This window comes from Lacerta agilis, chromosome 2 (genome assembly GCF_009819535.1).
Source record: "Lacerta agilis isolate rLacAgi1 chromosome 2, rLacAgi1.pri, whole genome shotgun sequence".
NCBI lineage: Eukaryota > Metazoa > Chordata > Lepidosauria > Squamata > Lacertidae > Lacerta > Lacerta agilis.
In genome coordinates, this window is record NC_046313.1 from 103,471,886 (window position 1) to 103,497,706 (window position 25,821).

Below are 25,821 nucleotides of genomic sequence, written 5' to 3' on the forward strand. Positions count from 1 at the left end.
AACCACCCTCATTTCAGCATATCATATGCAATCTCACTGACCACCGAATACATAACATGGAGCTACTTTAGAGAATGTTCTAAAAAGAAGTTCTGGCAGCTAGGGTGTTCCTTTGCTCCTATCCTTCCCCTAGTCAGCTTCCTTCGTCACTCCTCACCTCGCCCTTGCCCTGCTCCTGTTCTCATGCCTCCATCTTTTCAGGTGCACCCCTGACACGAAGGATGAATGGGACGTCCTGGACTGAGTTCATTCTTCTCGGTCTTCTCAACCACACCGTGATGCACACTGTTTTCTTTGCTGCCATCCAACTTGCCTACCTCATTGCCTTGTCTGGAAACTGCCTCTTCCTATTTGTCATCCAAACTGGCCCTGATCTTCAGACCCCCATGTACTTTTTCCTCAGCCAGTTGTCCTTCATGGACATCTGTCTAATCTCTACTATTGTCCCCAAAATGGCCGTGGATTACTTAGGGAAGGAGAACACGATTGAGTTGGCTGGGTGTGCGACTCAGATGTTTTTCACGCTGACCATGGCAGGAGCAGAATGCCTCCTGCTGAGTGTCATGTCCTACGACAGGTATGTGGCAATCTGTAAGCCTCTGCAGTATCCCATCCTCATGAGCAAGAGGATCTGCCTGGCCATGTCAGCTGGCATCTGGGTCGGTGCTTCTCTTCATGCCTTGATACACACCGTTTCTGTGTTCCAACAGCCCTTCTGTGAGTCAAATAGGATCGATCAGTTCTTCTGCACAGTCCAAGCTCTGCTGAAATTGTCCTGTTCCGATACATCCACTTATGAACATGGGATATACCTGACCGGCATAATCTTGCTTCTCGGTCCCCTTTCCATCATCCTGGCTTCTTACATTGCCATTCTCTTGACCGTCCTACAAATGCAATCGTTGGAAGGGATGCGCAAGGCTTTTGGCACCTGCCTGTCCCACCTCTGCGTGGTTGGCATCTTCTATGGTGCAGCCAGTTTTAAGTATATGAGACCCGGGTCCTACAGAACGGCACAACAGGATAAGGTTATCTCTGTGTTTTGTGACATTGTGACCCCGATGCTGAATCCCCTGATATACAGCCTGAGGAACCGAGATGTGCTGGCTGCACTGAGGAAACGGATTGAAAAATGTTCTCTGAATAAATTCTGAGGCTGGCCACGGCCACCCAGAGGCAATCTATGGGTGTAATCTGTATGGGGCAGGGGGGCTGGTGAGGAGAGACCAAAGTAGCATGTGGACAGAGGCAATCCTTCAGACACCCTGTGCTGCCCTCCTGATAAGGATTCCCACCCACCACTCCCTTTAATTAAGAACAAAATTATATAACTCCATGCCATGTATCTAACAAACAAACATAGTCTGGCCTTTTGACCACTTTGTATTGGAGAAGCTCAATATCCTTGCAATTGTAACAGACATCAAAGATAACAGAAGTCAAAGAGACTGGAAATCTTGTGTAAAATGTATTGTGTAAGATTCAAAGCCATGCAACTTTGATGCAAGGAACAGGGATATCTCAGAGAAGTGGTTGGAAGTGGTTGGGGTAAAATGAGGACATGTGCAGTGCTATGAAGGAGCATGGATTGGGAAGAGAGAAGGGGATATGGGTGGGAGAGAGGGAGCTTCTGGTGGAGATCACATATGTGGTAAATGGCTGAAGGAGATTTAACGGAAGGGCCGTGGAAGATAAGGTGTGTGTCTCTGTGTGTGTACATGACACTTTTAGAACCCCACAGTGGAGATTTTTCACTTAGGCTTACTGTGTCTTCTTCTGAGCTCCATGCAATCAGAGCCAGCCCTTTGGAGCCAGATAGTCAATGGCCCTGGTTAACTCTGCATTCCAGTAGGCCACCAGGGAATCAGCTGAGAGGCCGTCAACATGGCATTATGTATGCCCCTACCACTCCCTGGAAGCCATTTGGATCCATTAAGTAGAGGGGATGGACCATTCAAATAGTTCCTATGCTTCCATATCTATGTTATGTCCAATATCTATTGCCCAGTGTATCATTGATGATTTCACTTGCTCATCCTTTGTCTCCCATTCCAATAATATTTTATACATTTTAGACAACACTTTTACATTACATTCCAACAGGTCTCTCTCTAGTTGTGATATTTGTTCCCCAAACCCTCGTATCCTATCTTTCTTAAATACTTCATTCAAATGATTATATTGTAACCATATTGTTAAGTTTCCCAATAATTCCTTTAATTTTTTTCGTTCTCAATTAATATTCTCCTCCCTCTTGTTTTAATAAATTTCTACAATCTTCTATCATATTCTTTTTCTTTACCACTATAGCTTCCAGCAGTGAGAGCCATAATGGTGTTCTTACCTCTAGTAATTTCTTATATTTATCCCATACTCAATATAGGTTTTTCCTAATTATATGGTTTGTGAATCCTTTATGAACTTTCACCTTTGCATACCATAAATAAGTGTGCCAGCCAAAAATATTATCATGACCTTCTAAGTCTAATATATGTGAATTCGCTAATGTCATCCATTCCGTCAACCAACAAAAACAGGATGCCTCATAATATAATCACATATCTGGAATGGGAAAACCTCCTCTTTCTTTTGCATCTATAAATATTTTATTCTTGGTTTTTTCCCCTTGCCAGATATACTTGTGGTTTGTTGAGAGTGCGAGGTGACCACCAGCCTGGGTTTGGATTTATTGTTAAGGCAAGGCATGATGGCTTGACTCCAGGGAGCATACTGTAGCAGGAGCACAAGAGGAGCAAAGCACCCATGATTTAGGCAGCTTTGCACAAATGACAGTTAGATGTAACTGTGACTTGAAATGATGTGTGAATGCGGTCAATGACTTCTGAGCAGCGTTTATTTCATTTAAGACCATTAGCCTGGCAGCCAAAAAGTGCAAACAGATTGTGCCTTGCAGTGTAGTAAAAAATATGATTTGTCCTACTCAATATGAATATTCTTTAATATTGTGCATCACTTAAAAAACAACATCAGAAACTGATTGAGGAGGGGGGGGTGGATGAATAATCGTAGAATTGTAGAGTTGGAAGGGATCCTGAGGGCCATCTAGTCCAACCCCCTGCAATGCAGGAATCAAATAAGGAAATTATTTTTGCTCCATCACATCATCCGCTGCCACAAACACACGGCAGGTTGAGAGAAAATCCCTTTATTTGTTTGTTTGTTTGTTTGTTTGTTTAACTGATTAGTTGTTTGTCATCCAAAGGGTCTCCAAACGACTTACATTGAAAAGAAAATATGCATATTTACATTATACCATAGAAAGGGGGGTGGGAATGCGATAACACATTAATGGGGTGCAGCATATTGGGAAGACAAAAACAAAACACCCTCCAAAAAAGGATAATAGAAAACATTAGCTGGTTGGCATCCGTCTGCCTCGGAAGACAATGGTGGAGAGCGCTTTTGCAGATGAATTCAAGCTGTTGCAAGGTTACAGCGCCTGCTAAAGGAAACATTGGCAGTACTGCAAATCATCATCAGCTAGAATCAAGTAACTGATCTTTCCTTTTCACGAAGGATAAACATCACCAAGGCCTGCTTTTGCAGCTCCTGCAACACAGATCAGGCACTGAGATGAATCCCACTTGCTGCCCTTATAGCAGTCTTCATGGCTGTGTCGATCCAAGCATGTGGGTGGGCTGTGTACTCTCCGGCAAAGTACACTCTCCCCTCATTCCGACTCAAAGCATCGAAAAGATGGCTGAACTGGTATGGAGTGGGTAGAGCGAAGGCTCCCATGGAAAACTTGTCTAGGGCCCACTTCTGTACAACGTGCCTGTTGCAGACGGATTTGAGGTAAGACTTGGAGACGTTGTGGATTTCCGACAGGTCATCCATCACTACGTCAACACACTTTTCCTCGCTGAGGGGAACGAAGAAGTCGGCGTCATCATTAAACGTGTAAGAGGCCAGGAGGACCCCGAGGCCGCTAGGGAAGACATGGTTCGGGTAATAGATCATTCGGGATGGGCGGTCCGTGATCGACTTCCCACCTCGGATCCCGTCTTTCTCCCAAAACCTGTCTGTGCAGGCCAAGGCGATTTTGGTAGAGCTTGCGTAATGAAAAGAACGCAGAGCGCGAGTCTTGGGGTGGGAGAGACGAGGCTGGTATTTGATGAGCCGGGCGGCTTTTGCCGTCGCCGTGATGAGGACGTAGTCGGCGGTCAGACTCGACAGGCCTCCTTTGCCCTGCTTGCGGTAAAACACCCTCACTTTCTTGCCGGAGCTAAGTATTTTCTCTACGCTGCAGCTCAGACGGATTATCCCGGGCATTTCCTGGGAGAAGCCGTTGGGGAGCTGGTCAAATCCTCCTGTGATTTCCTCAAAACTGGGGAGGTAGAAGGAGGAAACAGGGGCAGAAAAAGAAAGGAAAGGAAAACTCATTGAACAGGGTGAGCAACCCAAGCAAAAATGTGCTGCCTGCAACTTTTATATTTCCTAAGTTACTTCAAAAGCAAAATGGCATATTACCATTCTCTGGTTCCTCCAGTTACTAAGGCATATAATGATGTATCCAGAGCAGCACAGCCATCACATTTCACTGCCTGATTTCCCCCTCGCTCTGCCGCTTTTTATCTTTATGTGTTTCTCTGGCCCTTCTTTGTGACACCTCCAGCCTTTTTACCTCAAGCTGCAATGGTTGGCCTAGTAGGGGGGTACACGGTAGACCAAAAAGCAACCTATTCTTCCCTTCCCCCCTGATTCCTTCTCATTTAGTAATGAGAAAAACAGCTCATTTCCCCTCAGGTTTTACTTCCTTCCTGCTGCTTTTCCAAGCTGAGTTAGCATGTCCTAGTGAGAACTTATTGTCTCCATCTTGGCTACATGTAAAGCCTAAGGATGACTTTGTGCGCCATGAATAATAACCTTAAGTTTTCGTTATACTTTCCGGGTATTTCTTTCTGCACACCCCTGCAGTATGTGTATTTACCAAACTTCCAACAGGCCCAAGACATTTTTCCGCCTGAGGCAAAGGGCAAGACTTTGCCCCTCCAATGCTATTCCAAGATCGTGTCTACTACCATTCTGTGCATGGAAGCTGACTGGGCTAGCAGTGGACCAACCCCTACACCTGAAGGCAGCAAGCTGGCTTAGAAGCCACAGCGCAGGCTGTGTGGCATGCACAACTCTGTCCTCCAACAGCTTGCATTTGCCACCTAAGGCAGCCACCTCACTTTGCCTAGCAATAGGGCTGGCGGTACAGTGGTACCTCGATTTTCGAACATCTCTGTTGATGAACATTTCGGTTTTCGAATGCTGTAAACCTGGAAGTAAATGCTTCTGTTTTCAAACACTTTTCGGAAGTCAAACATGCCACGTGGCTTCCGTATTGAGTTTTACGTATTGAGTTTTACATATTGAGGCTATTGTATTGAGTTTTCGGTTTTCAAAAGTTTCAGAACTTGAATGGTCTTCCAGAACAGATTATGTTCGAAAACTGAGTTACCACTGTAGTGGTGCCTGCCCTGTGGAACGCCCTCCCATCAGATGTCAAGGAAATAAAACAACTATCTGACTTTTAGAAGACATCGGAAGGCAGCCCTGTTTAGGGAAGTTTTTAATGTTTTATGTTTTTTCACTTTTTTATTATTATTAATATTCTGTTGGGAGCCGCCCAGAGTGGCTGGGGAAACCCAGCCAGATGGGCAGGGTATAAATAATAAATAATAAGTAATAGTAATAGTAATAATCTACAGATCTTCTTCCAAATGTATATATTATGAGAAAAGCACGGTTAAATTTTCACAAGTACTTTAAAAATAAATAAATCTGCAAACTGAAGTGGAGATGTGGACAACCAAATTTGTCATATAATAATAATTTATTTTTTATACCCAGCCCATCCAACTGGGTTGCCCTAGCCCCTCTGGGCAGCTTTCAGCATATATGAAAATATGCAGTAATAGAACATCAAGCATGGGCGTCACGAGGGGTGGTGGGGGGGTGGGCTGCCCCGAGTTCCAGGGGGGGTGACACTTGGGCCAGCCCCACCCCGCTGGCGGGCCCCGAGCAAGCCACAGAGCGAAGCCGCTCCACCCTGCGGCCCTTCTGGTATCCACCCGCCGGTGCCGCTATGGGGCTGCCCCATGCGATTGGCGGCTCGCAGCATGGACGGGGAAGCCCCAGGAGCCGGCGCTCGCTTGGCGGGTTGCCGCTGGAGCAGCAGCACCGGGCAGGATGGACAGTCTGTCCTGACGCATGCGTCAGGGCGCCCCGCCCCCAGGGGGGTGCCTCCGCGCGGCAACGCCACCCCAAGCACCCAAGTAGCTCCCTACACCTCTGACATCAAGCCTTTAAAATCTTCCCTATACAGAGCTGCCTTCAGATGCTATATAAGTACTCATCTCCTTAACCTCTGAGGGGAGGGAATTCCACAGGGTGGGTGTCGCTACTGAAGAGGCCCTCTGCCTGCTTCCCTGTTACCTCACTTCTCACAGTGAGGGAACCGCCAGAAGGCCCTCAGCCCTGGGCCTCAGTGTCCGGGCTGAACGATGGGGGGGTGGAGATGCTCCTTCAGGTTGGAACAATGAGAAACCAAAACTCCATTCAACTCTGCTCAGTTACAGTATTAATAAAGCTTATACAATAACCCCTCCCTTTTACCTGTCATCGTCATAGAAGGTCACATAGTCCATAGCAGAATCAAGAAATGAAGTATAGAATCCACCTTCTTCGTTCAGGAGGTCACCAATCATATCTACTGCTCCCTTGCTCAGATTTCCTTCTTTAATTAAATATTCCTGTTTGGAGGAAATGGGGGAGGGATTAACTAGAGAAAGGCTGGTTAAAAGTACACATGCTTCCTTATTTGAGCTCCAGCTAATTTATCCTCAAACATAGTCCAACAGCATGGTCACAGATTCCCCATTCCTGAGTTTTGTCTTCTCCATCCAATTTTCCAACCAGCCAAAGGTTCTATGGGCCTAATGATAATTTTAGCAAACAGAATGGCTGTATTTTCACTTACAGGTAGGTAGCCGTGTTGGTCTGCCATAGTCAAAACAAAATAAAAAATAAAAAAATTCCTTCCAGTAGCACCTTAGAGACCAACTAAGTTTGTTCTTGGTATGAGCTTTCGTGTGTATCTGAAGAAGTGTGCATGAACACGAAAGCTCATACCAAGAACAAACTTAGTTGGTCTCTAAGGTGCTACTGGAAGGATTTTTTTATTTTATTTTTTGTATTTTCACTGTTAGTGCAAATGCACAGGCTGTCAGAGCCTGCACACGTCCACTAACGTGCTAAGAGGGTAGCTCCATTGATTTAGTGTGGCGTACATGTACCTGAATGTGCTGCCAGGTAGCCCAATTTACAGAGGACAGTCTTTGATTCAAAAGGCTGTTTGGTTCAAGTTCTGTTTAACGTTAAAGAACCGTTAAGACAGAGAGCAAGCAAGCGAAGTTCAACCATCAACCGTTCACACTGGTAATTCATACAAAAGTTTTATACAAGAGTGACAATCCAGATCAAAGTAAAAATACTGCAGAAAAGCAAAGGCCCACTTTGCCTACCTTGATGGAATATGAGTCGTATTTTTCCTTCAAAATTGTGCAGTTTTTTGTTACCTGCACGGTAAACATAAAGCATTCATTCAGTATTCAGTGAAGAAAAAACACTCTGGTCACATTGGATGATTTATAAAGTGATTCTTATGTTAACTGATATGCTCTGACGACATTATATTAACAGTAATGGCCCACAACTGTACATTGAGTTTCAAATGCCCAAAGGGAGTTTGGGGCTTGTGTTTATCTGAAAAGCAGCAGCTCCTTCCTGCCACTGCCATGTTGTTTTGAAACAAACAGGACTTCAGGGCAAGGCTTGAGAAGTGGGCTATGTTTGCAGTCATGTGCACTGCAAGTTCCCAGCAGGGAAGTAATAATATCTGCATGGGGAATTGTGGGAGTTGTCTTACATGCGATGTGGAGGGCATGTGTTGCTTTGTTTGTTTGTTTGTTTGTTTGTTTGTTTGTTTTAAGCACTCCATCATAAAGTCTTGACAATTAAAAGTCACCACCCGCATCAAAAGACGCAAGGCTTGCGCAACAACGGGTGAACAAAATGAATCCACGCAACAGAGGAACACAGCGTGAAACCCACTTCTCTATATGAAGTATCTATATGAAGGCCTTCATATTAGCAAAGGCACATTAAAATGTGGATGATTTCTGGAGTTATTTTCTAATCTGCTCTTCCCACCTTTTCTTTTCTCTTCACGCTTTTCGCAAAGCTTCTTTGTGGGTTCCAACAAACACTCTGTGAGGTGAGTGAAGCTGAGGTTCACCAGGTTAAGAGTCCACCACACTGGCTTTGCGGGGGGGGGGCAAATGAAAAGCAGTGGACTCGTAATCTGGTGAACCGGGTTCGCGTCTCCACTCCTCCACATGCAGCTGTTGGGTGACCTTGGGCTAGTCACACTTCTCTGAAGTCTCTCAACCTCACTCACCTCACAGAGTGTTTGTTGGGAGGGAGAGAGGGAGGGAGGGAAAGGAGATTGTTAGCCATTTTGAGACTCTTTAGGGTAGTGATAAAGCGGGATATCATATCCAAACTATTCTTCTTCTTCCCCCACCTCCAAATAAAAAATTGTAGCACCACCAAAGAGAAGGCCTTTGTAGAAGCATAGTGTGCATCTGCTAAAGGGTGTAACCTGTTCCACTGCAGAACTGAATACCTGCTGCAGGTAATCACAAGCAGGGAGAGGCGGCAGCAACCAGCAGGGCAGCGTGGCAGTGGTTATCCGGCTTCCCAATGTTGGGAGGGCCAAAGTGGTGCAGAACTGACTCATTATCGTGTGGGTGCAGTGGGATGCACTGGCTCTGTCCTGGACCCCACTGATCTTGCCCTTCTACCTTTCTGTAACCAGCAGCAGTGCTCCTCATTGGGAAGCCGGGTAAGCGATGCCAGTCTGCTGACCACAACTTGGGAAAGTGGCTGCTGCACACAGGCCCTGCTTGCTGGATTCGCCTAGGCATCTGGTTGGCTAGAAACAGAATGCTAGACTGGGGGGGGGGGGGGCATTATAGTCCTATGTAGCTTTTCCAGAAGACCTTAAGATGCAGGCAAGCTGGTTCATGAACACACAGCCTCTTTACAAAACACCTACCCGATCCAGTGACTCGTGGAAGAGTTTAGAGGCAGATTTCCCCCTCTCATTGGGAGCCACTTCATATCCAAACAGCTCGGCGTTTTCCTCCACCGCAGACACTTTTTCCTTTCTATTTCTAATCAAGTACCAGGCATTCTTATCCGTCTGAACAAACGGGTTTAACGTGAGGTTGAATTTCTTAATATATTCACGAACAATTCTGCGGGGGGAAAGGAGTAAGAAAGGCCCTTTTTAAAGTATATATGTAAAATAATATAACAGGACATGATACGAAAAGGCTGAACATATTTTGTTATGGCCAAAAATGCAGCAGATCTTGTAGGGTCACTTTCCCTTCCCAAGACTGCTCTCTAGGCAGACACCTACTCAAAACTACAAAATCACAATGGGAAGGAGGTTACATCCAAGATAAAACGAAGTACTTCATCCGCAGGTGTTTCTAAAACTGAATGAATTTTGTGCATGATTGGCAACAAGTTTTTTGCCTTACTTTTGTGCCTTGGGCAGACGCATCGGTCCCAAATCCATGTACCAGTCTTTCTCGCGATAGGTCTTTATCCGACCCCCAACGCGGTCACTGGCTTCCAGAATCTGAACCTAGGAACAAATGCATTGTCGCTGTTTATGCTTCACTTCCTTACCAATTGCTGCTCCAGAAACAAACAAGCACACAGTAGTGGTCCTACATTTTTGGGGTCCTGAACCTTGGACTGTCATGGGGTCCCCTTCACAACCAGAGAAAAGGTCGGGGCAGCCACTTTCTTCAGTGGGGCTGTTCCATAACAGATCACTAGACCTTTATAAGATTTGTGCTACGGACTCCCAAACTTTGGGATTGTTGAAATATATGCAAGAAAAAATAATGAATTTGAGTTGTGCAACTCAAATGGGGTCTAGTAGACCCAAAAGGGACATGGGTAGCGCTGTGGTCTAAACCACTGAGCTTCTTGGGCTTTCCAATCAGAAGGTCGGCAGTTCGAATCTGTGCAACAGAGTGAGCTCCTGTTGCTTTGTCCCAGCTCCTGCCAACTTAGTAGTTCGAAAGCACACCAGTGCAAGTAGATAAATAGGTACCGCTGCTACGGGAAGGTAAACGGCGTTTCCGTGTGCTCTGGTGTCTGTCACGGTGTCCCGTTGCACCAGAAGCAGTTTAGTCATGCTGGCCACATGACTCAGAAAGCTGTCCGCGGACAAACACCTGCTCCCTCGGCCTGAAAGCGAGATGAGTGCTGCACCCCATATTCGTCTTTGACTGGACCTAACCATCCAGGGGCCCTTTACCTTTTTACCAAGATGATCCCAAAAAATTAAGCAACTTGGACTAAAGTCACATCTGGGACCCTTCTGAGATTAAGAGCCCTGAAGCTTAAGCGTCATTAGTTTCATAGTAGATCGGCCCCTGAAAGCACGGATGCGAAGAACATAACTATGCATATAGGAGGGGCTATAGCTTCATTATATGGGGCCAGCTTCGCAGGCAGGAACTCCCAAGTTCAAACCTTGGCACCTCCAATTAAGGGACTCAAGTGGCAGGTGAAAGAGCACTAGCCCATCTTCTGCAGAACCACTCATTTTCGACCCCCCCCTCCTTCTTCCTCCTTTTTGTCAAGATTAAAGACCTGTGTTTCTCAGAATGCAGACCTATGCATGGCTACTAAGAAGTAAATCCACTTGACTCCAAGGAAAGTGTACACAGGGTTGCAGCCTTTGTTAGTACAATTACCTGATGTCCCGCATCTTTCAGTAATTTGGCGGCAGTGAGCCCGCTTATTCCTGCCCCAACAATCACAATGGTCTTTGGATTCGAAGCCTTTCCCAGCCCATTTCTGGCAACGTTTAACAACTCCTCATAGTCGGGATCATGAAAACACTTCATCCATTCCTCATGGTCCTCAGCGTGATTTGGAGAAATCAAGGCTATCACGAGCAGCAGGAATGGGAATAGTGCTAGAAAACAAGAAATGATTGAACAGGAACTATATATATAAAAAAGGAGAGCAAATTCATAAATGACATCCGATGCCCTTTTAAAATGTGTTGTTTAAATTGGGTTGTTCTTGTTCTTGTTTTTATTATGTATTTTGTGTTTTCATATTGTGAATTTATGTTGTGAACTACCCTGAGACCTGTGAGCAGTGCTTTTTTCTGGGGGGACGCAGGGTTACGCATACCCCTAAGTATTTTGTGAATCTTTGTACTTTTGTCCATTTACTGTACTGTATTTATTTTTCCCGATTTGAACTATAAAAGGGTGATTTTCTTGAGTCAAAATGAGTGTACCCCTAAACATTTTTTTTTTAGAATGACCGTTCCCCACATCAAATGGGGGGGTGATGTTTGTGTGGTTGCGTGCAGCCCCCCTGGATTCCAGTGCAACTCCTGGTAGTTCGGGCTGGCATTGCCTTCCCCCAGGTGGGATACCTGGGGTCTCCGACTACCTCAGTTAATGTCCCAATCCCGCCTGGGGAGGCGTTGCCAGGGGATTGGCCAGGTAAGGGGAGAGACCACCCAGACCACACAATAGAAGGTGGCACGTTGTCTTGTGTTATTATTCCACTCAGGGGTCGCCTGGGGTTTGGGGGACTCCGCCTGTCCACGCAATAAAAAAAAGAAAAAGAAAAAGCACTGCCTGTGAGTATAGGGCAGTATTATGGTGCTGGAGGAGACTCTTGAGAGTCCCATGGACTGCAAGAAGATCAAACCTATCCATTCTCAAAGAAATCAGCCCTGAGTGCTCACTAGAAGGACAGATCCTGAAGTTGAGGCTCCAGTACTTTGGCCACCTCATGAGAAGAGAAGACTCCCTAGAAAAGACCCTGATGTTGGGAAAGATGGAGGGCACAAGGAGAAGGGGACGACAGAGGATGAGATGGCTGGACAGTGTTCTCGAAGCTACTAACATGAGTTTGGCCAAACTGCGAGAGGCAGTGAAGGATAGGCGTGCCTGGCGTGCTCTGGTCCATGGGGTCACGAAGAGTCGGACACGACTGAACGACTGAACAACAACAACAACAACAACAGATAATAAATAAATAAATAAATCATGAAAAATGTGGATTTTGGTTGATTTGTTTGAGTCAAGTATTTTGGCACTTTCCAATTTTGAATTCTCTAGAAATCACTGAAATAACCACTTAGCGCTTGACCCGCAACTGGGTGGAAACCTGGTGCCTATTTTCTTTTTAATTGTCTATGTTACAAATTGGGCCAGAGAAATATTACTGAAGTCTCTTCTCACAACAGAATCAAATGTATTAACTGCAGGACTTTTTTTTTTTCATCCGGAACTCAGTTCTGGCACCTCTTGGGTGGGCGCCCTTGTGCCATTATAAGAGAACAAGGGAGGTGTTCAGAGTGAGTTCCAGCACCTTTTTTTCTAGAAAAATAGCACCGATTAACTGTATGGCTGTCCTTGGCCAAAATTAAGACAAAGAACTAGATATTGCCTCCCAGTTGTTCTTCTTCCCTTAACTGCAGCTGCTACCATGTGCCAAAGCTCCAAGTCTCATCCGAAATTCCCTATTTCCCTGCCTGCTTTGACTTATAGCCCTCCTATGTCAGAAATCATTCCTTTTCACAAAGGTGATGAAGAAAGGTATTGAAAAGATGAATACAAAGGCATCATTACAATTAATAATAATAATAATAATAATAATAATAATAATAATAATATCAATAATAAGTTTTTATTTCTACCCTGCCCTTCCCAATCCAAAGACTGGGCTCAGGGTGGCTAACAACAAATATAAGACAATGATTAAAACAACTTTAAAAAACAGCTAAAAAACAGCATACAAACAAACACCAGTGGGATCCCCAGGGCTAACTGGCCATGTTAGTCATGCTAGGCCAGTAGGGAGACCAGGGAGGAATTTTAATGTAGGGACCCAGAAGGGTTTCTTCAGAAAAAAGGGAAGGGGAAAAGGAATAGGGGATCAGGATAGATTAAAGGCCAGGCGGAATAACTCTGTTTTACAAGCCCTGCGGGACCTGACCTCCTTCCGCAGGGCCTGTAAAACAGAGTTAATCTCGTGGGACAGAGTATTCCACCAGGTCGGAGCCAACACTGAAAAAGCCCTGGCCCTTGTGGAGGATAATCTGGCTTCTTTTGGGCCCGGGACCCTTAAACTATTGTTATTTGTGGATTAAGACGACAGTGTGCATGCACACGAAAGCTCATACAGTACCAAGAACAAACTTAGTTGGTCTCTAAGGTGCTACTGGACAATTTTTTATATTTTTTTATATTTCAGCAACAGAAGGGGGGGAGGAAGAGGAGGAGGAGGAGGAGGAGGAAGAAGAAGAAGAAGAAGAAGAAGAAGAAGAAGAAGAAGAAGAAGAAGAAGAAGAAGAAGACATTATAAAATTAAAAACAAATCAGAATTAGAAAGAGCATAGCCATAACCTGATGTCCCAGAGGACACTTGCACCCTAAAATTTGATGTCCCAGAGGACACTTGCTCCCACTAAAATGAGAAAATGAAAGACTTACAGAATTGGTCCATGTTCTGATAGGAAGTGTAAGGATGGCAAGTGAATGCTCTTATTTTATAGCCAGAATGTGGCAGGCTATGAGCCAATAGTGATTCAGAAACCTCTTCGGTGACCAACCTCTCAAAGGGCAATTCCCAAACACACCTACCTGGTAAAGGTCACCTGAAGCACAGTACAAGCAACCGATATGGATGGCACAACATAGTTGTAGATCTTCTAAGAAAGTACCTTTAAAAAACAACTTAGGGGTGGGGGAAAGACACGCAAAGCTTGATCTGGAATGCTTAAAAGTGAGGCCAAGAAGATCTCACCTTTTGCCCAGTGGGTTTTATAGGATATTCTGTAAGATTTTTAAGCATCTAATAAAACTTGAATGGGTGGGAAGCAAGGAAAGCAATGACCTCAGTTCAATATAGTCAATCTTTCTTACAAATACAGGAAGGCAAATGTCAGAGGTTACAGCATAATTTGCTCCCTGGCAGCTATCTAGCAACCCTGATATTTATGGACTGGTTAGAAGACATTAGGTCACATTAGATTAGACAGGTCAGGTTATAAAATATTTTATACATATATACACACACACACACACCATGAAATATATTAAATTCAAATATCCTACAGTGAAGACAAGGAGCAGTGTCGGATGGTAATAAACCAAAATAGTTCAAATCTCCACTTGGCTATGAAGTGTCTTACTATCTGTCTTTGGGTCAGACACTGCCTCTCAGCCTAGCCTACCTTGCAGGGTTGTGGTGGGGATTAAATGAGGAGGGGGAGAACCACGTATGCCACCTTGAGCTCTTTGGAGAAGAAGGTGAGATGTTGTTCAGTCATTCAGTCATGTCCGAGTCTTCGTGACCCCATGGACCAGAGCATGCCAGGCACTCCTGTCTTCCACTGCCTCCCGCAGTTTGGTCAGACTCATGTTGGTAGCTTCAAGAACACTGTCCAACCATCTCGTCTTCTGTCGTCCCCTTCTCCTTGTGCCCTAAATCTTTCTCAGCATCAGGGTCTTTTCCAGGGAGTCTTCTCTTCTCGTGAGGTGGCCAAAGTATTGGAGCCTCAGCTTCAGGATCTGTCCTTCCAGTGAGTACTCAGGGCTGATTTCCTTCAGAATGGATAGGTTTGATCTTCTTGCAGTCCATGGGACTCTCAAGAGTCTCCTCCAGCACCATAATTCAAAAGCATCATTTCTTCGGCGATCAGCATTTATATCATTTATATCATTTAATGCATTTCTTATTATATCATTTAATGCATTTATATCAGTGAGATATAAATGCATTTATTAAGTAAATAACCACCTAATCCAAGAGCTCCTCACCTCTAAGGTCAAGTATGGCTAGCCCTAAGCAAATTCTTTGGCCAAGCTCTAGTGCAAGAAAAGTGCCGGTTGTGTCGCAAGGCACCCAAGCAGGAAGAGGAAGCAAGCGCATTTCAAGGCGATTGTGCCATTGGACTACACCGTTGGGACTTGAGGCCTAGTGCCTCGAGGCAAAAGAAAGAGATAAAATGGTATCTATGTAAAAGGCTGCTGACGGTGAAAACAGTAGGGGCAAAGGCAGCATTTTAAGAAGCAGGACTCAGCGCTTGCAAAACCTAAGAACAACAAAAAGAGCATTAACAGAAGGAAGGGCTAAAGTAGTTCAGGTACTAGAGCAGGGGTCCTCAAACTTTTTAAACAGGGAGCCAGTTCACTGTTCCTCAAGACACTGTTGGGGGGCCGGACTATAGTTAGAAAAAAATATGAACGAATTCCTATGCACACTGCACACAATGGCGGAGCTTCATGCTCCGGCACCAGGGGGGCGGGGGGGGTGGAGAGCAGGCGGGGTCGGGGCTGGCGTGCATCCCGGGGGCGTGGCACACGTCCTGGGGGCATGGCACCCAGCGTGGGCAGGGGGGCAGCCGCGATGGCAACCCACCGGGATCATTACTGTTGAATTAGAATCATAGAGTTGGAAGAGACCACAAGGGCCATCCAGTCCAACCCCCTGCCAAGCAGGAAACACCAGAATTGCTTTTTAATCATTGTTTTTTCTATGTTTTCAGCTGTTTCTCTTTTACCTGTAAGCCTCCTTGAGTCCATGTCTGGGGGAGAGGTGGGATATAAATATAACAACAACGCCATACCCTCCAACATTTCTCTGATGAAAATAGGGACACCCTATTCTATTATTATTATTATTACCACGCCCATTTGACTGGGTTGCCCCAGGCAGCTTCCAACATACAGTGGTGCCCCGCTAGACGAATGCCTCGCTAGACGAAAAACTCGCTAGACGAAAGGCATTCGCTAGCAGAAGGCTGCCCCGCAAGACGAAAAAGTCAATGGGGCTGCCTCGCAAGACGGAATTTTTTTTTTTTTGCGAAAACCGCTATTCTGCCTTGGTGCTTCGCAAGACGAAAAATTCGCTATACGAAGACACTCGCAGAACGAATTATTTCCGTCTTGCGAGGCACCACTGTATATGAAAACATAGTAAAACAGTAAACAGTAAGAAAAACCTCCTTTTACAGGGCTGCCTTCAGATGTCTTCTAAAGGTTGTATAGTTACTTATCTCCTTGGCTTGGGGGTCACATAACTCCATACCCTCTAATAAAAATAGGGACATCCTACCATGCCCTCCAACATTTCTCTGATGAATATAGCAACGTCCTAATGAAAAGTGGGACATTCTGGGATCAAATCAGAAACCGGGGCGGCCTCTGTAAATCTAGGACTATACCTGGAAAATAGGGACACTTGGGGGTCTGCCACGTCCTTGTCTGGGGGAGAGGTGGGATATAACAACAACAACAACAACAACAACATTGTGGCTTTTCTGTGGCCCTCCAATGCTGTTGGACTACAGCTCCCATCAACCCTGACCATTGGGCATTCTGACTCAAGCTGGTGGGAGCTGGAGTCTCCACCTTAAGGCAAGGCCTGATTTAAGTCTAGAATTTAACCATCAGAAAATGTTTCCTAATGGCTGTGGGTGGTCCTATGAGTGGGCAGTTCACTTCCATGGGGTGGGTGTGGGGGTGGCAACGGTGCATTAGAAGGGTGTCACCTCCTTCATCCATGCAGTAAGAATCTAATCAAAATTAAATCACTGCTCAAAAATTTAATCACCCTTTGAAATCTTCTTGCGAATAACCCACATTTAACATATGTAATTGCTGTTTGTTTTGGCAGGAAGCAATGATTCCGGTATCTGATTTTGAAAACCAGGAAGTTTAACAAACAGCACATAGTTTACATCGCAAAACTAAAAACATGTGTTTAAGGCATTTCGCGAAATCATGATCCAAATCTCAGGGTGGAACAACTTGTTATGAGAGGAAACCTGTATTTCACTCATAAATAATGCTAGAGGAGTTGGGGTGGAATTTTCCAGGACATATAATTTGGAAGTATTGGGAAAGGAGCACTGAACTCCTTGCCAGCCCCCTGGTCAATTACCCAGAGAACACCCCTTCGAAGCCTCACCGGGGTGTGGAAGCAACAAGGGAGCACCCACAGGAGAAATAGTGGCTATAGAAATATTGGGTGTAAGATAGGTCAAGCGTAGTTTCTCCCATGCTGACGCCCTACAGTTGCAAACCCTGATTTGCAATGGAACAAGAGTCACCTGAGATAAGTGTACAGCAGACAAACCCTGAAAGTGTGACTAGGCTGCACCCAATTCACACATTGCATTGTTTCAAATAGTGTCTAACCCCCCCCCCCATTTTCCCCAACCATTCTCCATCAATTAATAAGAAAGGTAATTGCATCTGGAAATTATCAAAAAGGGAAGGGAAATTTCAATGAAATTCTCAAGGCTGAGGCGTAGTGGGGCACCCCCATCGTTCAGCCCAGACACTGAGGTCCAGCTTGGAGGGCCTTCTAGCGGTTCCCTCACTGCGAGAAGCGAGGTTAGAGGGAACCAGGCAGAGGGCCTTCTCGGTAGTCACCTCCAATTCTGAGGAACACCCAGCCAGTAGATATCAAAGAGTTAAACAACTATATATATTTTTGTAGATATCTGAATACAGCCCTGTTTGGGGAAGCTTTTAATGCTTGGTGTTTGTTTGGGGGGGGGGGGCTTTCCTCTGTATTTTTGCTGGAAGCTGCTCAGAGTGGCTGTGGCAACCCAGAAAGATGGGTGGTGTATAATAAATTTATCATCATCATCATTAGAAAGGGAAGGACTTCCTTTAAAAAACAAAATCAGGTGATGCACTGACTTTAGACAGTAGTCACCCTTTGGGGCTTCCTGTGCAGTTTACAAAGCAAAGATCACCGGTGTCGAAGCAATGATTCTTCAACATCAACTTCGTTGGACTGGTCATGTTGTGCGGATGCCTGATTATCGTCTTCCAAAGCAACTACTCTATTCCAAACTTAAAAATGGAAAGCGGAATGCCGGTGGTCAACTAAAGAGGTTCAAAGACTCTGCCAAGGCAAATCTTTAAAATGTAAACACCGACAACTGGGAAACACTGGCCTGCGAGCGCTCCAATTGGAGAACAGCCTTTACCAAACGTGTCATGGGCTTTGAAGACGCTCAAACTCAAGACGAAAGGGAGAAACGTGCTAAGAGGAAGGCATGCTTGGCAAACCCTCACCATGACCAACTCCTGCCCGGAAACCTATGTCCCCACTGTGGAAGGACGTGTGGATCCAGAATTGGTCTCCACAGTTACTTACAGACTCACTGTTAAAACCGTGTTTATGGAAAACCATCTTACTCAGCTACGAGTGATCGCCAAAGAAGAAGGTTCGGTTTACAGCCAAGGGAGAGACATAATGAAACAGCTCCTCATATGGGTGAGGTTTGGTGTATGTTCCCCCACCCCATATGGGGAACCTTGAGCAGCTGGGGAGGCTGCTTGCACTCACCTCTACCATTCAGGTGTCCAACTGTGCACAGCTGAAGAGAGTTAGTTATACCCATGAAGTTACTGATCGACATCAGAAACTAGCCAAAAGATGTCACAGCGTTTTAGAACTGCATTGGTGTAGCATAGCATTAGGTTTAAAAGGAACAATTGTGTCCTTCAGATTTATGGCATACCTCTGAGTTGGTCCCATCTTTGGAGGCTAGGCAGGGGGCAACCGGGAACATCTCCTTATCAGCTGCAGTGCCCTTGTTAAGCAATGCCTCCTCAGGTGGGTTCCGCAGGCACCCATGAGAAATAATTTATGGTTAGCATGCCAGGTCAAGAACTTTTCAGTCCTCAAGGCTTTTAATGGGCTGTGGCTCTATTTATTAAGCCATCTGATTTTATATAATTTGGAGTGGCTCTGCTGTGGACTCGACCCTTAAAAAAATACCCACCCTGCATTCGTCATTGTTTCACATTCAGTTCTGTTGTAAGCCCCTGGTTGTTGGATTGAGAAGTCATGCTGGCAGCAATTCAGGGATGCCGAGGTAGCAAAGCATGGTCAGATGGGCAACATATTTTAGGTGGTGTCGGTCTCCTCTTCTCCCAGAGGCCAACCACGCCCTCTGCCCACCTGAGATTCCCAGCAACTGGTGTTCAGAAGTTTACTGCCTCTGACAGTGGAGGTGGAACACGTTGGGTATGAGGAAGCAAACCGGAATAACTTTCAAACCCATGTGTTGAAATATTGCATTGGCAAACACAGGCATTCGCCTCAGTGTTTGCTAAACAACATGCCTGCAGGAGTTAGGGTGGGACCTTTGGCAAGGGAGAAGAAGTGGAAGGTGATTAAGCATCCTACATCATGCTGCCCGAGGCAGAAGACAAAGATGGCACCTCCTCCCGTGAAGAACATAAGAAGAGTCCTGCTGGATCAAGTCCCACGTACGAGGTGACTATGGGAGGTCAACCAGGTGCCTATGGGAATCACATAAGCTGGGTATGAGAGTGATAGCATCCTTCTGTTCCATGGGCAGAAGCAGGGCCGGCTCTGTCATTAGGCAAAATTTACGTGCATTCTACCAGTGCATGATGATGTGGACACACGGTGCCGAGAAATAATTAAATAAATAGGATCATGCCCAGGAAATTACTGGAGAGAGCTGGAGAATCCTTGTGGCTCATGAGAAGACCCTCCCCAGAGCCCAAAGAGGATGTCACTGAGGGCGGAGGAAGCCCCAAAGAGACCAGAGGCACAGCAGGGCTTTTTTCATGCTGCTCAGCCTCCCCGCCTAACAGCCGGCACACGGAGTAGTGCAGCAGCAGCAGCAGCCACTTTCACACATGTTCTCCAGGTGGCCCCAGAGCTTCAACTCAAGTTGAAGAGAGAGTTGGGTGGAGTGAGAGCTGGAGAACAGGAAAAAATTGGCTTTTCAAGGGTCCTCCCCACTTACGCAATTCTACTTATGTTCGTGGGGCCCTGGAACATAACCCCCACATAAATGGGGGACTCCTGTATTGTCTCAGGTGGTGGGCAGGGAGGAGAGAGTGGATTTGCACTGCTCCTGGTCCACCATCTCCTAGATTGCATGTCTCTTCAGAGCCATCCACTGCCCTCCCCTCTGACACCACTGCTGAGGTCTCTACTTCCTCATCTCCCCAATCCCCTTTTCCATAGAAGTGACCATGTCGTGGCCTCTCTTTCCCCTTCTGTCTGTTTGGCTCTGAAGAAGGGCAAGCGGATGAGGTGGAGACTGGCCATGCAGCTGGAGCCGCTTTCCATTTGTAGCTGGATTTATTTATTTTTTAGTTACTTAGAACAATATTTATGCACCACCAACTCATTAAATAAGTATCGGCAGTATGAGATAAAATCATTAAAACATCATAAAATTCTAAAAACATAATTTGCAGAACAAATGACCAGCACTCCAGAAATTCTCTATAGACTCTTGCCAAAACAAACACATTTTAGCAAACAACGAAATACAGTATCAGGATTGCCTGCAGAACAGTTGCCTGATGTCTATAGGAATAGTGATCCAAATTACTGGTACCACTTGCTAAAAGCTTGCTGTGCATAGAAGCTAAACAAATATAAGTTAACTGTGGGACAGCCGGGAGAGCTTCTCCATATTATCTCAGTAATCCAGCAGGTGAATCAGTGACAAATTAACCTGGTCCTGGGATGTTTAGGGCTTTGTGCATTAAAAGCAATACTTTGAACTTCATTTGTTAATGTACTGGCAGTTAATATGGAACTGCTTTGGTCAAAAGCTGGGCCAAAGCATCCTGCATTAGCTGTAATTTCTGAACCAAACTTAAGGGTACCCCACGTAAAGGAAAAGAACCCCTGGACTAAAGTTAAGTCCAGTCAAAGGCGCCTATGGGGTTGCAGCGCTCATCTCGCTTTCAGGCCAAGGGAGCATCCACAGACAGCTTTCCGGGTCATGTGGACAGCATGACTAAATGACTTCTGGCGCAACGGAGCACCGTGATGGGAACCAGAGTGCATGGAAACGTCATTTACCTTCCTGCTGGAGCAGTACCTATGTATCTACTCGCACTGGTGTGCTTTTGAACTGCTAGGTTGGCAGGAGCTGGGACACCGCAACGGGAGCTCACCCCGTCACAGGGATTCAAACCGCCAACCTTCCGATTGGCAAGCCCAAGAGGCTCAGTGGTTTAGACCACAGCGCCACCCACTCCCTTGAAGCAGGCCATGCAGTAGCCCAGCCTAGACGTCACCAAGGCCTGCTGTGCTCCACTAGCTTAACCTTTTATACTCATTTAAAAGTTACTAAACCTTTAACTATTATTTCAAACAATTTCTAGCTGACCTGGCAAGGTGGCGGCAGCAGCGCAGGCAATGCCCTTGCCCAGAACGCCTTGCTCCAAAAGATGCTTGCTTGGCTCAGAGGAGATAGGGAGCCAGAAGCCAAGGTATGGCCTGTGGTGTCACAATATTTGCAGCGGCAAAGCAATGAACAAGCAAGCTGGGGCAAGAGAGGGAATCATGCAGATCAGGAAGAGGCACCTTACAGGATCCAACCAGATGGGCAGCTGGATGTTACTTGAACCATACCAATGAGACAGAGGGCAGGAGGGCAACACAGGGCAGGTCACTTGGCACACAGCTCTGCCTGCCCTTCAACATCTTGGTGCCACTCCCCAGCTGGCTGATTCGGTCACCTTCAGTTTCTGACAAGGATGTCTTTATGAGTGGCAGACCATTTTTCTTTTCTGATAAATCATCTCCGGGATTTCCCCCAAGACAAGACAATACTGCATACGACGAGAAGTACGTGACTCCACCTGGATGACTGGCGCATGGCCAGTATCATGCAGTCACTGGCGGAGGAAGGGGGTGCGGTGGGGGCACCCCTGTGGCGGAATAATGCCTGCTGATGATTCAGGTTCATCATGGGCTAACCTATCACTCCCATTTTAGGTAGGTGTTCCCTAAAATGGGAGTGATAGGTTAGCCCATGATGAACCTGAATCATCAGCAGGCATTATTCCGCCACAGGGGCGCCCCACCCCGGGTGTCATCCCTGAGGGGGGTGATATCGTCCCCCGCCCCCCAGGACACTCGCCCCATCCCCATGCGTGGCTTTCCCCACCCCTGGGTGAACAGCATGTGCGCCACTCCGGGTGTTGGAGCAGCTAACTCTGCCTCTGGATGCAGTACCATGTGAAACGCATCGAAACATATTCGAAATGGTCGGTATAGCGAGCTGATACATCAGATATGTCACAGCTGGGCTCACTGTTTTGCAACCAAGTCACTTGGTAGAGCTTTTTATTTTAAAATTTAAAATTAAATAGGAGCTCTGAACTTAGAAACCTGCATTGCTGAAAATGAAGAGGAGGTAGGGCCACCTGTGGAGATTATAAATAGTGTTTGGAAACGGGGGTGGGGGGTGGGATGTTGGAACAGACACAAGTAAAAACTGGGGTGACAATCAGAGCTGGTGACCCTCTAGATATGGCTGGACTACAGCTTCCATCATCCCTGACCGTCGGCCAAGCTGTTTAGGTCTGATGGGAGTTGGTTCACCAGCATGTGGCAGAGCCCCAAGTCCCCCAGCCCTGATATTTATCTTCTCAAGATAAATCAAAATCCTATCTAGAGTGCTCCCCAAGGCATGAGAGACTGCTGAAAGTTTTGCCTGTAGTTAACCAGTAGAGCAGTGAATAGTACCAGTGGGCTCCTGTCACCTGGAGGGAGTATAGCACGTGGTTTACATGCAAAATATCTCCGGCTCAATCCCTGGCATCACCAGGTAAGGCTGAGAATGGGTAAAAGCACCTGTCTAAAACCCCGGAGAGCCACTGCAAGTCAGTATAGACAGTACTGAGCCAGGTGGTCCATCTATAACTCATAAGGAAGCTTGCTATTATCCAATGTTAGCCCTACGCAGAGCAGGCCCATTGAAAACGATGGGCATGTGGAACTTAGGCCCATTCATTTCAGTGAGTCTGCTCTAACTATTAGGAAGTATTTTAGGAGCAAGGAATAGTGCCCGTCATGACAGGCCTATCTTAACAGTGGAGAGGAGCAGCTAATTGACATGGCAATCAGCCAGCTAAGTCAGAAGCTTTAGGCCTCTGGATGTTGCTGAACTCCCAACTCCCATGAGAAGAGAAGAATCCCTAGAAAAGACCCTGATGTTGGGAAAGATGGAGGGCACAAGGAGAAGGGGACGACAGAGGATGAGATGGTTGGACAGTGTTCTTGAAGCTACTAACATGAGTTTGGCCAAACTGCGAGAGGCAGTGAAGGATAGGCGTGCCTGGCGTATTCTGGTCCATGGGGTCACGAAGAGTCGGACACGACTGAACGACTGAACAACAACAAATATATATAGGCCAAGCAATATACATAGAGCATTTGAGTTACATAGAATTATTCTGACTGGTTATTCAGGAAAACAAGGCAAGGGCTTAAGGTCACCACACCCAATTGAGAAATGTATCGTTTCTTTCTTTTTTAAAAATTCAGTCTGAAGAACATGTAAATCATGTTTTAATGAATTATGAAGTACCTATATCTCAGATGTCAAAATTTCCAGGGAAAATTCTCTTGGGAATCAGCTTCCTCAAAGACTGGACAAGTTTGGGACTTTTGACTTTAAAACCAAGTGATTCATTCATCATTTGCACCTAATTCAGGAATGTAGATAGGCATTTTGCCCGTTAAAGACAAATCAAGGTTGAGTAAGAATCTAGACCAGGGGTCCCCAAACTAAGGCCCGGGGGCCGGATGTGGCCCAATCGCCTTTTAAATGTGGCCCGCAGACGGGAATCAATGTGTTTTTACATGAGTAGAATGTATCCTTTTATTTAAAATGCATCGCTGGATTATTTGTGGGGCCTGCCTGGTGTTTTTACATGAGTAGAATGTGTGCTTTTATTTAAAATGAATCTCTGGGTTATTTGTGGGGCATAGGAATTCGTTCATATTTTTTTTCAAAATATAGTCCGGCCCCCCACAAAGCCAGGTTCTTTCTTTGTCTTTCAGTTGATGGATTATGCAGAAAATTTGGCTCCTTTTGTTTTGGAATATAAGCATCTCCTTAAATCAAGGTTTGTTGTTCAGTCGTTCAGTCGTGTCCGACTCTTCGTGACCCCATGGACCAGAGCACGCCAGGCACGCCTATCCTTCACTGCCTCCCGCAGTTTGGCCAAACTCATGTTAGTAGCGTCGAGAACACTGTCCAACCATCTCATCCTCTGTCGTCCCCTTCTCCTTGTGCCCTCCATCTTTCCCAACATCAGGGTCTTTTCTAGGGAGTCTTCTCTTCTCATGAGGTGGCCAAAGTACTGGAGCCTCAACTTCAGGATCTGTCCTTCTAGTGAGCACTCAGGGCTGATTTCTTTGAGAATGGATAGGTTTGATCTTCTTGCAGTCCATGGGACTCTCAAGAGTCTCCTCCAGCACCATAATTCAAAAGCATCAATTCTTCGGCGATCAGCCTTCTTTATGGTCCAGCTCTCACTTCCATACATTACTACTGGGAAAACCATAGCTTTAACTATACGGACCTTTGTCGGCAAGGTGATGTCTTTGCTTTTTAAGATGTTGTCTAGGTTTGTCATTGCTTTTCTCCCAAGAAGCAGGCGTCTTCTAATTTCGTGACTGCTGTCACCATCTGCAGTGATCATGGAACCCAAGAAAGTGAAATCTCTCACTGCCTCCATTTCTTCCCCTTCTATTTGCCAGGAGGTGATGGGACCAGTGGCCATGATCTTAGTTTTTTTGATGTTGAGCTTCAGACCATATTTAGCGCTCTCCTCTTTCACCCTCATTAAAAGGTTCTTTAATTCCTCCTCACTTTCTGCCATCAGGGTAGTATCATCAGCATATCTGAGGTTGTTGATATTTTTTCCGGCAATCTTAATTCCGGTTTGGGATTCATCCAGTCCAGCCTTTCGCATGATGAATTCTGCATATAAGTTAAATAAGCAGGGAGACAATATACAGCCTTGTCGTACTCCTTTCCCAATTTTGAACCAATCAGTTGTTCCATATCCAGTTCTAACTGTAGCTTCTTGTCCCACATAGAGATTTCTCAGGAGACAAATGAGGTGATCCGGCACTCCCATTTCTTTAAGAACTTGCCATAGTTTGCTGTGGTCGACACAGTCAAATGCTTTTGCGTAGTCAATGAAGCAGAAGTAGATGTTTTTCTGGAACTCTCTAGCTTTCTCCATAATCCAGCGCATGTTTGCAATTTGGTCTCTGGTTCCTCTGCCCCTTCGAAATCCAGCTTGCACTTCTGGGAGTTCTCGGTCCACATACTGCTTAAGCCTGCCTTGTAGAATTTTAAGCATAACCTTGCTAGCGTGTGAAATGAGTGCAATTGTGCGGTGGTTGGAGCATTCTTTGGCACTGCCCTTCTTTGGGATTGGGATGTAGACTGATCTTCTCCAATCCTCTGGCCACTGCTGAGTTTTCCAAATTTGCTGGCATATTGAGTGTAGCACCTTAACAGCATCATCTTTTAAAATTTTAAATAGTTCAGCTGGAATATCATCACTTCCACTGGCCTTGTTGTTAGCGAGGCTTTCTAAGGCCCATTTGACTTCACTCTCCAGGATGTCTGGCTCAAGGTCAGCAACCACATTACCTGGGGTGTATGAGACCTCCATATCTTTCTGGTATAATTCCTCTGTGTATTCTTGCCACCTCTTCTTGATGTCTTCTGCTTCTGTTAGGTCCTTTCCACTTTTGTCCTTAATTGTGGTAATCTTTGTACGAAATCTTCCTTTCATATCTCCAATTTTCTTGAACAAATCTCTGGTTTTTCCCATTCTGTTATTTTCCTCTATTTCT

General features: G+C 45.7%; 2 protein-coding genes across 2 annotated transcripts; one reads left to right on the forward strand and one right to left on the reverse strand.

Annotated features, from left to right (window-relative positions):
- Positions 1 to 221: 221 nt before the first annotated feature.
- LOC117042038 (olfactory receptor 2T1-like) lies at positions 222 to 3,505 on the forward strand. Its single transcript, XM_033141484.1, has 2 exons — positions 222 to 1,128; positions 3,450 to 3,505. Exons 1-2 carry the CDS (start codon positions 222 to 224, stop codon positions 3,503 to 3,505), a joined length of 963 nt encoding a protein of 320 aa, XP_032997375.1.
- On the reverse strand, positions 3,024 to 13,635 carry LOC117042354 (L-amino-acid oxidase-like). Its single transcript, XM_033141906.1, has 7 exons — positions 13,623 to 13,635; positions 10,854 to 11,077; positions 9,621 to 9,727; positions 9,128 to 9,329; positions 7,533 to 7,586; positions 6,625 to 6,761; positions 3,024 to 4,348 (listed from the first exon to the last, which is right to left on the reverse strand). Exons 1-7 carry the CDS (start codon positions 13,633 to 13,635, stop codon positions 3,583 to 3,585), a joined length of 1,503 nt encoding a protein of 500 aa, XP_032997797.1. The 3' UTR covers positions 3,024 to 3,582.
- Between the last annotated feature and the right edge of the window lie 12,186 nt (positions 13,636 to 25,821).